The 15,712-nt window shown below is 29.0% G+C and overlaps 1 protein-coding gene across 1 annotated transcript; it reads left to right on the top strand.

Moving 5' to 3' along the window:
* The first annotated feature begins 10,958 nt into the window (after nt 1-10,958).
* LOC113869738 (transcription factor bHLH30-like) lies at nt 10,959-14,328 on the top strand. The gene is made up of 3 exons (XM_027506197.1): nt 10,959-11,046; nt 11,328-11,941; nt 13,822-14,328. Exons 2-3 carry the CDS (start codon nt 11,363-11,365, stop codon nt 14,326-14,328), a joined length of 1,086 nt encoding a protein of 361 aa, XP_027361998.1. The 5' UTR covers nt 10,959-11,046; nt 11,328-11,362.
* Nucleotides 14,329-15,712: the final 1,384 nt, after the last annotated feature.

Here is a 15,712-nt window from a genome sequence, read left to right as displayed (position 1 = left end):
ATTGCATATAACATTTTCTTCTCAATTAATAATTTTTTTCTTAAAGTGATTCCATACAACTGACATCTTTCTTTTTTTTTTCATCATGAGTTGCATCACAATCATCTCCATCCACCGAAATAGGAAGTGTATCAGACTGGGATTGAGATTGACTTCTAATATCAGAACTGTCACTTGATTCAGAATCATTAAGTATACTTTTAGGAACATTTTCAGGTTGTGTGGGAGTAATTGAAATAATTGGAGAAGAGCTACTTTCAGATTTCTTTGAAAGAGTTACTCCACATACATTTTCCATTTGTTATTACCTATATAAACAATTTTTTTTAAAAAAAGTCAATCTCATATCAACCATATAATAATTAAATTGTATTAGTCTAGTTAAACGATATAAAATAGTAAATAAATTTTTCTATTAAAAATATTTTTATGGTTTACTTTATTGATAAATATATTTTTATGTTAATCTTATAAAATAAATTTAATTAGATAAATTTTTATATCTTTAAATATGCATTCTTTTATTTGAGTAACATAAATATTTATATTAAATTTCTCAAAATTTTATTTTGCATATAATTTTTTTTAAAAAATATAGTATTATAAAATAAAATAAATCTGACCTATAAAAGAACTCTGAACTGAGTAAAAAATATAAAACATAAAATTATATAAAATAAATAGTAAAATCTTTATTTTGACAAAATTTTTACAAAATCATCTACAAAAACTTTCTAAAAAATAAAAGTAGGTTAGATTCTTGTTTTCTTAAATTATTAGTTCTTCCATTATAAGTAAAAAATTATTCAAACTAGAATATATGAAATTAGAACAATAAAAATAATTAAAAATATCAATAATAATTATAATAGAGTTTTAGATTTACTTGTTGAAGACTTGCATTTATATAAAATTTATTGTACTTGATCTCTGAATTCTATGAAAAGTGATAGGTTGGATCTTTATATAAGTCACACTTCTAAAGCACAACTCTCGATAGCAAATTGTGGAGCAACTCATATGATTATATAATTGTCAACCTAGCCAAATATATAAAGTATTAACCTTAATTCCCTCTCATTATGGACTTTTGGGTTAAAGCCTCCCTCACATAAGTAGCATAATAATAATAATAATAATATATGCGAATATAGAGCGGGGTGAATACTTAGCTATCCATAACTGCCCTCATCCCCATTGAAATTTGCGAGTATTTCTCCATATTCATTCTTGTACCCGTTTAGCGAGTAAATACCTTACCCGTTGAGGATAAATTTTGCGAGTACCCATTGCCATCTCTATAAGAGAATATAACATTAATAAAGTAAGGATTATATAATGTACTTAGTCTTAAACTCTTTTTTTTTTCCAAAGAAATAGGCATTATTTTACCCTATAACTTTTGTTTTCATCGTTGCGTTGACCTGAGCAACTGAGCAGTACAGTTTGAACAAATTACGAGTAGGAGAAGTCCTTCACATCTATGTCTGAACCCATTTCAACCCAATAAAAAATGAACAATAACGAAGATGGCCCAATAGATATGTGCAAAGTAGTGTTAGTAGTTTCGTTAAAATGATATAGTTGACAAAAAAAGAAAAACCTTAAAATGATATTGTTCATGTGGTTAATCATCTCTGACCCAAAAAAAATGTGGTTAATAATGAAGAGGAAGAAGACATCTTACGAAGATTTTGACACGGATATTATATAGCTATTTTTTTTCTTGATCAGTCATTTATTTAACAACATGATCTTAGTGACGCACTTAATAATTATTTTCTTAAAGCTTTTTAGGTGGGAAATAATTCAAATGCAAATAACATATATTTAAGTTGAATGTACAGTTACGTGTAAAATTTTTGACGGATAACCTTTTCTTTCTGCTCAATGATTGATAACCCAAAAAAATTGGGGTTTCAGAATATTAGAGATAAAATGGAAATACTTATAATTTTATTCCAAAGTACCATTTACCTACTGCTAGAATCAGTACCGCAGGGCTGCAATCACAAGCATCTTCTTTTTTGTGAAATTTTTCTTAACTTTGACAGTGTCCCTTCAAGATATATGGCAAAGTGGCTGCAGTTTGGGACATGTAAGTATGTAACTAATTTAGAAAAGTTACATTTTATGATTTCGATAATTTAGAAAGAATAAGAATTGGTGACACTATTTTTTTTGCATTAGACTGATTTTATACTAGTTTTAGAAACATGAATTGAAAAGATTACGATTAGCAAATTATTTAGAAAAGAATAAAAAGAGATAATGGAAATAAGAATGAAAAGATATATAGTTTAGTTACTTTATGTGAATGTAATATATTTTGACAAATTTTAAAATTTTTTTAGGTTTAAATATATGTTTTACCTGTCTTTAAATAAGACTTATTTCAAATTACTACTTATTAAATTTTTTATTTTAATATTTAACTTTTTTTTAATTTTATACTTAATGTTAATATTCGTCAGTTAAATTATAATGTGACTCATAGTTTTATTACGTTACTTCTATCCTTCTATTTTATCTTACTCTTAAATTTCTACGTCATCAATCCATGTTAGCATTTTATTTTTTTAAAAATTTAAAAAATATAAAAAAATTAAAATTCAAGCGCTCAATGTTTTAAAATTAGAGTTCTTTGTACTTGAATCTTAACTTTTTTAAAATTAAAAATATTGATGTGAATTCGTGACGTAAAAATTTAATGTAAGGTGAAAGAAAAAAATTGAGATGACATGATAAACTATAAGTTATGTCACTGTTTAATTGACAGAAGTTAACATCAAGTATAAAATTAAAAAAAATTAGTTAGGTATTAAAATAAAAAAATTAATAAATAATAATTTAAAATAAGCCTTATTTAAAGGTTAATTAAAATATATTTAAAATTTTTTTATCTATATTTCTCGTCCTTTTATTCACATGTACAACTTATTTCCTTCTTTAAATTTTAACAAAAAAAAAATCATTTTCTCTTTTTCTTTCTCAAAAAGGTTTTTCACATTAAAAAATTTATTCAGTCATTGTAAAATTCATTTTTATACGTTATCATTCATTGTAAAAACTTTATCTCTACCCATAAATGTAGTCCACTAATTCACTTTAAGTAGAATGCGTTAAATCTTTTATATTTAAATCTCGTCTCTCTTTATTTGATTTTTTATTATTTTGTTAATTTTCACAGTTATTCGTTATTAATATTATTTACAAGATATTTTGATTTTACTGTAATTTTACATCTTCTCAACAGTCACATAACATTTAATGCAGGTTTCCTACTTCTGTGAGCATTACCTAATGAGTAGCAAGAATGTTCAATCCATTTTCCTATCAGTTCAATAAGTTATCATGGAAATAATCTCAAATATCTGATTGATGATCATAAAATTGGAATGAAGAAATATAAAACATATCTGCTAGCTCCCATCCATTGATGTCCTATAATATAATAATAGAGAAATGTAATTCTAGTGTTAATAGGGGACAAACTGTGCATTTGGCCTGCTCTTAGCTATGAGTATAAAACACATGCGCCTCTATGTGAAACAAGCATGGACTTGAAACTCCACTTTGGCATATCATTACGATTCTACTTAATCATTTCTTTCAATGCAATTGTATAACTATGGGTTGTAATTAATTCATTCATTTCAATAAGCTAAATAAGGGATTAAGTATATTACAATAGATTTCCCCTCTAGATCAAATAATTAAAAATGACCAAATCTGATGAAAGATTATAAAACTTTTAGAAATGCCAAATGTGGACGAACCCACCATCCTTTAATTTGGACGCATTCTATAAATTTTACCCTCTTCCTTTCCACCCCATTTTAACTAATTACTTTTTATTTATGCTTATTATCATGGCACCAGCATATATAATTTGATTTATTTTGTTACATTACGGCAAGTATCTCAGGTGGGTACCTAGATTCTCCTCCTTTCTCTTTGATGTTTAGTTAGTGGCAGATAATATTAAAACTAAAAAGGTGATTAGTCCACAAGCCAATATTGGCATATAGGGCTACATATCTATCCTTGATCCTTATGTATCTGAGTCGGTAATATAAAATAGCAAACAAGACAGAGAATGCGATTTGATATATTCATCCTTTCATTCCTTTCTCCACCAAACGATCATTTATCCCAAGTGTCGTACGAAAGAGCTAACGCACTCTTACGAATGACTAGCCTAACATATATAATTTGTCCCCTATTGTTATAATTTATACATTACTTAAACATAGGTGGTGCTTAATCAAGTGTTTCTTTTTAGGGCTGTCAGAATCAAATGCATAAAACATTAAAACTATGTAATAGCATCTACTTGTGAGCAAATTAGGTACTATACATTAGAGATTAATGTTCAAACTTGTCATATCATTACGGGTACTTGCCATATTTCAATCAATTAAAAAAAATGGCAGAGTGGAAGAAATAATGGATGTAAAGGTAGTTTGATCATCGTTACTTAATTTGAGCTCATGGTAGATACTTTCATTCAGGATTTCATCAATTTCCAAGTTACTTCTAGAAATATACAATTACATATAGTAAGGCATCCTCACATATTCACATAGATGGTACTAATTTGCATTATTTTGCTTCTGTTTTTAATATATATTTTTGCTATCTGTATATCTGTAATAATAATTGCAGTTAGATATATATAAAGGCAGAAAAAGGCATTCAAAGGCAACTGTTAAGGAAAAGCCAACAAAATTTGCATAAGTTGGTGGCGATTGTTACAGCAAAATATATGAGCAAAAGAATTAGAGAAAGCATAGGCACTAAAATTGAAGAGAGCACACGTCATGACAAGGTGGAATTGATGTCATCATGAGCTCCACTAAAAGGGTCTTCCTCGTGGGTTAAGGTATTGGTAGTGGTGGTGCAGCTATCATCAAATGTTTGAATAGGGTTCTTCCAAAATTAAAATCTAACACATAAAGATAAAACAAAAACAAAAATACATCTATGGAAGGAATATTATACAAAGATCGAAAATAAAAGGCCAAGAATGGGACCAAAGCAGACATGCGTGTGGCCACAATACGCTCTAAAAACAACTCCCTTCCTCTCTAACCTTCCATAGAAAAACTTAAAAGGCAGTTCCACGCTAAAGTGTAATAAATGGACATCTGAATAACTTATTTGAAGATATGGAAGTTGTTATAACATTGTCTTTTTCAATTTCCGTTTAAAAAACCACAAAAACTATTAAAAATAAGCCTTTTTTCTCTTTCAATTTAGCAAGCTTTCTTGATTAAAATTTATGAATAAACTTAAGAACAGGCTTAGTTGGATGTTGATTTAAGAAGTAATACTTTTGCTAGTTTTATCAAAAGGTTAATGAAACAAAAATTCATTTTCATAAAATAATTTAAAATATTTATAACATATTTATTTTTACGTTTTAAATATATATAATATATTTATTTTAACACTACCGGTTGCAACTTCTACATTGAATTATTTTTTATAAGTTTTTTAATGTGTTTCTAAATATATAGTTAATTTTGTTGTCAAATGGTTTCTAAGAAGTTTTTCTTCGTCTACTTTTAATTACTTTTTTTCCTTTTAATACCTCAAACAAAGTTATTTTTATGTTGTGTTTAATAAATCATATATATATATATATATAAATCCTTAATTAGTAGATATACCAGAAGGAAAAAAAAAACAGTCCTTAGTGAGTAGTGAGTTTAGTGACTGCCCTTAATTAGGAAAAAAGATAATGGTCCGTACATAAAGAAACAGTGATAGGATGCCTCAGAGGAGACATTGTAATGAGGATGTGTGTACTTGTAATTAGATGTTAAATTTCATCCACTCTCTTTACTTATGCAGTAATGCTGTTCCCATTTTCCCAAAACAAACTCGTTTAAAGTATGGCAGATCGATTTATGTTTACAAAAATTTAAAAGGAAAGGTTGTAGATGTTTATACATTCGGCATAAATTTTAGTGAAAAATGTAGAAACCCTTTAGTTGTGTTGGTATATAGACAAAATATATTGGTTGATAACTAAAAAGTTTAAAACTAGTGTGTGAATATCAGCTGATTATAAAATAATTAAGGCTTTGTTTAAAAGTTTGAAGGGAAAAGAAAGAGAAGAGTTTGAAGGGAAAAGGAGGGGAAAGAAAGAGAAGGTTAAACTCCTCTCTTATTTGGATATTTAATATTGAAAAGTGGGATGATATGAGATTTAATTATATAAATAATTTTAAAATTAAAATTTTTATTTTTTAAATTTTTTTTAAAAAAATTATTACTTGAAAAACTAATATTTAAAAAAAAGTTAAAAAAATTTTATTTATAAAATAATATGAAAAAGTAAGAGAGAGAAAATCTCTCAAAATGAGAGAACTTAAAAAACAGGATTTTGGAGGATTTAGACTTTAAAAAAACTCTCAAAATATTTTTCTCCTAATTAAGCAACTCTCAAACAAGATTAATTTTTTCCTAATATCTTATTTCCTCTTAAACCTAACTCCCAAACATAGCCTAAAAGATATAATTAAACAATTTAAATAATGCTATTTATGTAGATTGTATATTCAAAAACTCTTTATTGCATGTAAACTTATTTGGATCAATAACCCAAAAAGAAATTTGCTATTTTCTAATATATAAATTATAAGTATTAGAATAGTTTTTGTTAGTACAATATTTATACAATAAAAGATAAGTTATTAATATCTTTTTTCAAGATTTATATCAATAAATAATATATTATACTAATATTTATTGTGTTGATATTTTTACATAAATTATTAAAACAGTTTATTTTTTATTTTTTTAAAAAATTTATAGTTAAGTTTATTGTATATATCATTTTTTTTAAAAATGTATTCAATAAGTAATTAATTAAGTTGTGTATTTAAATATGTTTCTACTAAATTAGTTTGGTTGATTAATTTTTATGGTTACTTTTTATAATTAACAATATATTATTAGAGGATAATGAAAAGATTACATTGATAATGCATTTGCTGTAAAAATTGTGATAAAAAAAATTGCTTTTATTAAAAAGCCAATAGATCCCTTCTTAGTGTTTTCACCTCATATATTTTTTTAAGCATACAATTAATCAACTCACCTCGTAATTTGTAGAACTTTTTTTATGAATTTTAATTGTCAACATAAATTGTCAAAATTAAATCAATTAATAGTTAAAACATCATCATTTTATATTCAATAATGTAAGTTCTTGTGTTATACAATTATTTTATAATGATAATGTGTTAGTTGTTGATTAATTTGATCGATAAAACTTAATTATGTAAATGATTTTTGCAGGAGTTTCTATTAGAATCTGAGGATTTTGTTATATATTACACATTTTTCTCGAATTCAGCTGCACTAAATCTTTAGCTTGGATTTATATATCCTTGTAACGTTTAAAATTGTGTTTCGTTTTTCAAATTATTTTAGTACTTTTAAGTCAAAATTCCTTTTTAGACCTAACTCTAAACTTAAATAGTATCGTTATTTAATATTTTAACGATTCACATAATCAAAATTTGAATTTTAGCCTCAATCCTAAATATTAATAACCTCTTTCTTTAGCAATGCTAAAGTTTTTATTTTCTTTTTAAGCAGTTTTCTAATTGAAATATTTTGTCCATAAAAAAACCTAAAAAAAAAAATTAAGGTTTGAAAGTAGTCCTTTGGGAAAAAAAAATTCCTAAAAATTGTTAATATAAAAGCCTAATTGCATTTTAGGCTTTATATTTTAATTCTTAATATATGTATATATTAGTTTTTTAATTATTTAAATTTAAAAATAAATGAATGAAATTTAACATATTTTTATTTTTATAAATTAATAAAAAAATACGAATTATTTAAATAAAAGTAACAAATAAATATATAAAATATAATAAAAAATTAGTTGATAATTATTTGTTATTTTTATAAATTTATATAGGTGAACAATATATTACATGTTTATCATATATTTTTGAACTATTTAGATGAAATTTTAAGATGAAAAACTTAATTTAAATCATTACACTGTTAAAAAAATTAAATATAAATAATTAAACAAAAAAGATTAAAATAACACGTAAATTAAAATATGAAAACTAAACCTTGTTTGTCACATATAACTCAAATACAATTGCTAGATCGATTAATAAAAACACATTTTCTTCTTCATAACATAATCAGGGTAAATTAAATAAATTCACCTTGAATCTCTACATGTAAGCACTTGCAAGTTGCAACAACTCTAGAACATTGAATTGGGAAATGTAATGTGTCTAGGCTTTAATGATTTACATTTTGCTTTTACTTTAGATGACCAAGCTGCTTATGGGAAACGTGTAATTAGCTTGCAGACTTTGCCGGTGAAGAGCTCTAAGACTTACCTTTTAAGCCAGAGCTACTATATTACCCTGCTTCCCTATTTTTACCATGTACAAGTCATAAAAAAGATAGGAATCAAAACCAACTATGTGAACCTCTTTTGGACCAACCAGGGAGCAGCAAACAACAGCTACTGGTGACTGGTACAAGATAAGGCAAACAGTGAGTACTAGTAGGAGGAGGAAGAACAAGATATGTGTAAAGCCAGAAACAAATTTAAAATTAAAATAAAGTGCTACTATTACTATAGCCAGATAGGTATAGAGGAGCTTCGAAAACTGTGCCACTTGTCAAAAGTAATTGGAAACATCTATTATTTCCTTGTGTTGTGCGGCCTTTTCCAGTTCTAACATTCTAGTGGACAATATCTTACCAACCATCCCAAAGAGACATTTTTTTAAATATTCTTTTCACCAGAATTTTAGATTATCTTTTGGCTACTGCTAATAAACAAAATTAAATTGTCTCACTATAGAATTATAAATTCACGTTATTGGTTGTCCTTGTTGCTATTTAGCTCCTAACTTTGAGTCATCTACGTCAATGTGGTAAACATAGATAAATTAAAATACGAAGACAGGAAGTTGCCAAGAAAGTTATATATGGTTATGGGACCTGCATTTTTCAAAGTATATTTTAAGGAATATGCATTTTGCATCACAGTTCATATATATATATCCTAGATCCACTTTTTGACATAACAACAAATATAGAAAAGCATGCATTAATTTTTCCTACATCTAAAATAACGATTTCTTTGTTTGTTTTCGTGTGAAGGAAAAATTACTTGAATAGATACATTGTAACGAATGATTTGTAAATTGATGACGATTATCAAAATGAGAAATTTGAAAGGTCAATGTGAGTCAAATCAGTGGAATAATACGAATAATTTCATCCTACTTCATTTGCTAAATGCTGACTTGCTAATCAAATATAATGGCACCATGGGCTAAAACAACGATCCTAAACTCAATTCAGATTAAACTTGAGGTTTGGGATAGATCTTGAAGACAGACATTACTGCATGCCCACCTAAAAATGAAGGTAATGCTGACCCTCTCCTCATTCTCTCTCCTATTGCAATACATTCCACCTCGAAAGGTTAAAAATTCAAGCATTAGCTATGCTTTCTTTTTTGTTGCTGTGTTGTCCTTTACCCGTGGACCACCTCCACTACTAGAAAAATATAGATCATATATATGGGCAAGTTTCCTATTTACCCCCCAAAAGATAGGGTAATGAGAACCACCAATATATATATAATATCATAGACACACACACACACTAAGTATACCTAGTTTCAACTGAAACCAAGACCCTTATGACATATGAGGAGAAGCAAGGAGAGAGAGAGGAGAGGGGGTGGAGTGTGTTCCAAGACACAATGATTACATGGTCTTGGGGAAGCATAAAGGGTGGCGTGGACATAGTCACATAGCCAAAGAGTATGGAAGAACGTGGGGGCTTGACCGAGGAATGAAAATAAAGGAAACGCCAAAAGGGAAAGGGCAAAGTCTAAAAATGACCCCCAAAAAAGGGGGGAAAATATAACTTAATTTACATAAAAATGAACTACTAACTCAAAATTTTTAAACAAGAAAATAAAACTTACGTATTTCATAAATATTTTTAGTATTATATTTTATTAAAAATTAAATTTTACTTTAATAATTTACGTAATAAAGGTTAATATTTAAATTAATACAGTTACATTGAAGATTGATGTATAAAAAAAGAGTTTTATTAATTTTATCCCTTAAACTTATTCTTAGCTTCAAGGATTTTTTAAAATTCTTAAAACTGTTAGGATTAAGATTAACAAAATTTATTAAAAAAAAAATTGAAACTCAAATTCTGATTAGATAAAAATTATAAAATTTATATATAATATTTTAATGAAATTTTGTCTACTTAAAAAATGAAAAGAAAGAAAAGGTTAACCTAAGCTTTTTATCATGATGATACTACTCAGCCTTTTTGGTCTATGGTCGGTCGACAATCTGTGTGTTGTGTGTTCACTCTCTGCTTGCTTGTGTTTCCCATCCCCATCTCTCTCTCACACACCATACAGCTTGTGTAATTATACATTTTGAACCAATCACAAGCAACCAAAAATTAATACTACTTTATGAGATTATACTATAGATTTTATGTTGATAAAACGATTTTTTATGAGCTTTGTTGTGTAAAAGAGATACCACTCACAGAGACACCCCTGAAAGCTACATGGAATGATATAGATAAAGTTAATGCCGTAAGAAGAAAGGAAAGGGGACTAGCAGTACTCAAACAGGCTCTATATTTTAGAGGGTGAAGGCTGCATAGTGCAGAGAGAAGAAGAGATCAAATAAACCAAAAAGACACCAACAAAGCATAAAGGAAAAGGAAAGCTCTATTGGAGGCAAAGGATAAAAGGGGTCACTACCACACATACCCTCCACAAAGGTTGTGGAAAAAAAATATAAACCTACCAAGTGAAAGAGATTTGAGATTGAGAAAGAGAGAGAGGGAGATTCAAAAGGCTTGGCCTTTTCTTTCACCACCCACCCCCACAAGAGAAAGAAACAAGGAAAGTAACTGATTGATCCTCAACATGTGAGAAACTTACAAGACAGAATTAGAAGACCACAATCAGTCATCACTTCCATCAAAGGAATTAAGGTTTGTTGTCCCTCTTTTTCTTAATTTCCTTTTATTAAACACGCGCTCCTTTTTAATATATGCCCATTTCAATTTTATTCCTTGTGCAAGTGTAAACCAAACATTCTTCTCGATACCCCTTTTCCCTTTCAGCCCTCCTTTTCCTTAGTCATATCAGACAAAACAGAAAATACCCTCACCTTTCTGACACTTGAACCTTCAAATTCTCTTTCTCTTTTCACTTCATCATATCTTTATACACATAAATATAAAGCCTTGAATTTTGGATTACATATTCATAGCTCTTATAAAACAAGGGACACAACAATAGAAGGAGATGAAACAGGAATTAGAAGATCAAGGACAGTGTTCTTCTCAAGCGATCAATAACAACAACAACATTCAAGCCTATCAAGATCAGCACCTTCTCCTTCAGCAACAGATGCAACAAAATAGTGACATCTTTGGTGGCTCAAGAGGGTTAATGTTCCCAGCTGAAGTTTCTCCAATCTTGCAACCATGGTCCATGCCTCCGGTTCACTCATTCAACCCGGGTCCGGTTCACTATAACAACAACAACCACCATGATCAAACCTTTGTTGTTCCTCCCACACCATCACCCTATGCAAGCTTCTTCAACAGAAGGGTTCCTTCTCTTCAGTTTGCATGTGAGGGTCCATCCTCTGATCATCACCACCATCTAAGGATCATATCCGATACCCTTGGACCCATGGTTCAACCCGGTTCAACACCCTTTGGACTCCAAGCCGAGTTGGGCAAGATGACTGCTCAAGAAATCATGGAGGCTAAGGCTCTGGCTGCATCAAAGAGTCACAGTGAAGCTGAAAGGAGACGCAGAGAGAGAATCAACAACCATCTTGCCAAGCTTCGCAGCTTGTTGCCCAACACAACCAAAGTAAGTACTATAATTTATAAGTGTTCTTAGATTATTTTATTTTAAACAAAAATGTTAATCACTGATTTTGAACATCCAAAGATGATAAATTTTTATCAAAGAATAGATATTTATTATATTAAAAATATAGTATCTATATTTGTTTCTATTAAAGATTTAACAATTTTATAATTTACAATTAGGTTTAAAGACTGATGTTAACATGGGATGTTTTAAACACACTATTTTTTTCTTAGCATTTGCACTGTGTTCTATCCAAACCCAAAAGTTCAAATGTGTATTACAGTTATGTCTTCTTACCAGTATATTTTTATTATGTGTTAATAATCTTGTATTTATAATTACTTAACTACTTACTAGCACCACAAACAGCTAGCAAAATATTTATAATTATTATGACTAGCCGTGTAATGCTTAACGAGGAAAAAGACAGTAAAAATTGAAAATCTCGTATTCACGCCTAACATGCAACGCATGTCGTAAGAGTATATAATAGGAGTGTGTTCAACGGGCTACACTTTATTTTTTGTGGTTTTCTTTATTGACCTTTTTGAACTAAGAGAGTACTTGTAAATCTTGCCAAGATTCTACACATTAGTTTGGTCTGATATAGCGTAAACCGAAATCTCATAACCTTTTGAAAATGGGGTGCATGTAAACGGTCTTGTTTCTTTCTTTTACTACTATTCAATTCTGCTTGCTTTGCCAGCTCTTTTGTTTTTTTGGACATATTCACACATTGTTTTTATGTGTGTTTTTTTTTTTTTTTGTCTTTTCTTATTTATTTGGGAGTCTATGTGTGTAGTAGTTCCGAGGAGTTTATTACTAGAAAAAGTAATTAAAGATGCAAGAAAAAGGGTATTATTAGCGTTAACGTCGCTTGGTTGATACGATAAAGAGGAACCAAGAAGCAGTTGAAAAGTTACACATGAAAATTTCTTGCCGGATAATATTGATCAGTCAAACTCAGATCGATAATGAAAAAGAAATAAAGGCAGAGAGACAAAGTAGCACCCTTTTCAGTCACAGACACACACACACACACACACACGCACTATTCTATATACCTATCTCATCTCATCTCATCTCATCTATATATCTATCTATCTCTACACATGTTGCATGCCACTTCCACCGTTCAGAAAAAACCCCCCACTACTTCCCTTCCATAATCGTCAAGCTAGCTATAACCCTACCCACCTCATAAACTAATTTCCACACTACCCCATCATTTCATTTCACACAATGCACAATTTCCAAGCTTTATTGTTCATTATAGGATATTGCTAATTAAAGAGTACTTTTAAAGTATTATTTAAGGAATAAAAGAAAAAAATTAATCATTTTATTAAAATTAATTACTATCGATATGTTTGTTTGTTATATTTGGGCTATTTAAATATTATAATCATTTAAAAAAAATTAATCATAATATTATCTTAAATTTCTTCATAAATGTACAAATAATATTTTTTCTTTAGATAAATAAATAGGAACAGAAGTAGTCTTCCTATAAATAATGACTAATTTTTCAAAAACATATATGAAAGAATTATTAACTCAACAGTTGTTATTTTTAATATATATCAATTTAATTTTCAGTATATTTTTTGTTACATAATATTTATCTTAAAAATACTAATTACCAAGACTAAAATATATGTTAATATCTTCATCTTAATTTTAAAAGCCTCGCTATCATAATTGTTAATAAAAACAATTTATTCATCAAATTTTTCACCAACATCTTTAACAAATATACTGCTAGAAGACTCTCAATTATATATCATATGATATGATTTTATTAGAAATATGTTAAAAAAAAGTGTATAATAAGCGTTTTAAATTTTGTTATGATTATTATAAATTTTGTTTTATAGACAGATAAAGCTTCATTGCTGGCAGAAGTGATTCAGCATGTGAAGGAGCTGAAGAGGCAAACATCATTGATAGCTGAAACGAGTGTAGTGCCTACTGAAGCTGATGAGTTAACGGTGGATGCAGCCGATGAAGATGGAAAGTTTGTGATCAAAGCCTCTCTGTGTTGTGAAGATAGGTCAGATCTCTTACCTGACCTCATCAAAACCTTAAAAGCGTTAAGGTTGAGAACCCTTAAAGCTGAGATCACCACGCTTGGTGGGCGAGTAAAGAACGTGTTATTCATCACTGGTGACGAGGATAGTAATAATAATATTAATAATAATAATAATTCATGTACCAATAATATTGGTGAACAAAACTTGCAACAACAACAATGTTGTATTAGCTCAATACAAGAAGCACTCAAGGCAGTGATGGAGAAGAGTGGTGGAGATGAATCAGCTTCTGGGAATGTTAAGCGCCAAAGGACTAATAATATCAATATCCTTGAACAAAGGTCTTTATGAATATATATACTTTCTCTAATTAACTACTATATATTATATTATCATTTGGTTTATATTAAATTTTTTTTTGTTGGTTTGGGTTTTATGTGGTGTGCTAGAAAAATGTGATTGAATTATAATGTATGTTCTGGGTGATGGGAGTGATGATGAAGCAATGAGGTAATGGTATAATGTGGTTTTTGTACATGTACTTGTTTGCTTGTGTTGAATCCAAAGAGAGAGAGAGAGAAGGGTTAGAGTTGGTTAGGGAAAGAAACAGAGAAGGATCTTTTTCGTGGGAAGAGAAACCTTATATCAAATCCTAACATGGAAAATGAGGCATTGATTGCTCTGTGAGGAGAGAAATGCCATCTCCATTTAATTCAAATATTATATTATATTATATATATATATATATATGCTGCAACTGCTGCTTGCTATTTTGTTTGTTTTGAAATTTGAAGTTTTGTTCTCAATTGCTTCTCTTCCCCCCCCCCCCCCCCCTCTCTCTCTCTCTCTCTCTCTCTCTCTCTCTCTCTCTCTGTTGAGATTTGAGAGAGTAGAATGCATCCGTGCATGGCATCATCATTATCATCACAATCGGATCGTCACGATTCTCCATCGTCATGCGCTGCGTCCCCACAGCGCCACTGCTGGTAACAACCACCATCACAGTCGCTACAATATAATGAATATTTTCATAAAATCTTCATTTTGATTTTTCAACAATTTATTTAAAATTAGTAGGTCGATATATATCACATATTGTAGTCCTCATGCCAAGTATTTCAGCATTCTTGAGAAATAAAAATTTGTAAAAAACATATAAAAGGGGCTGGCAATGTGGGGCATAACGAGACTGCATGTTCTTCAAAGTCACGAGAGATGATCAAGTACTGGTAAAAAGAAATATGCTTTATTGCGTTTATATACATACATAGACAGATGACACATTGGTTTTATGACTTACTAATTTGTAATATTTTATAAACTGTTAGAGCTTTTTACCGATCATATAACATATATATATATATATATATATATATATATAGATCCCAAGGAACTGTCTTTACGATTTTCTGTTGCAAAAACTTGAAAATATGTATTTATAATAAACGTGATATTATGATTATTTTACTTTTAACTTGAAAGTATATCTCAGTCAAATTTGTTCTAATCAAATTAGGGTCATCAATCTCATGAGATTTAGAGGGCGCACCACAATGATGTAATACATTCAAATGTATAATCATTTGACTACTTAGTCTAGCCAAAACCAACTAGAGATGTAAAATTCAGCAGCGACACAACCATGAATGACTCAACCAGAAAGTTAGATTATTGAGTAAGCAATTTAAGTATATATAGATTAATGAATCAGAATGAAGAATAAAATATTTGAAAA

The sequence above is a fragment of the Abrus precatorius genome, unplaced genomic scaffold (genome assembly GCF_003935025.1).
Source record: "Abrus precatorius isolate BTA unplaced genomic scaffold, Abrus_2018 Scaffold6, whole genome shotgun sequence".
Lineage (NCBI taxonomy): Eukaryota > Viridiplantae > Streptophyta > Magnoliopsida > Fabales > Fabaceae > Abrus > Abrus precatorius.
Note: the sequence above shows the minus strand (reverse complement) of the source record. Positions and strands in the feature narration are given on the sequence as shown.

Coding starts and splice junctions, on each gene's coding strand:
- LOC113869738 (XM_027506197.1), top strand. CDS start 11,363: ATGAAACAGGAATTAGAAGATCAAGGACAGTGTTCTTCTCAAGCGATC. Junction 11,942..13,821: donor TGTTGCCCAACACAACCAAA/GTAAGTACTATA, acceptor TTTGTTTTATAG/ACAGATAAAGCTTCATTGCT.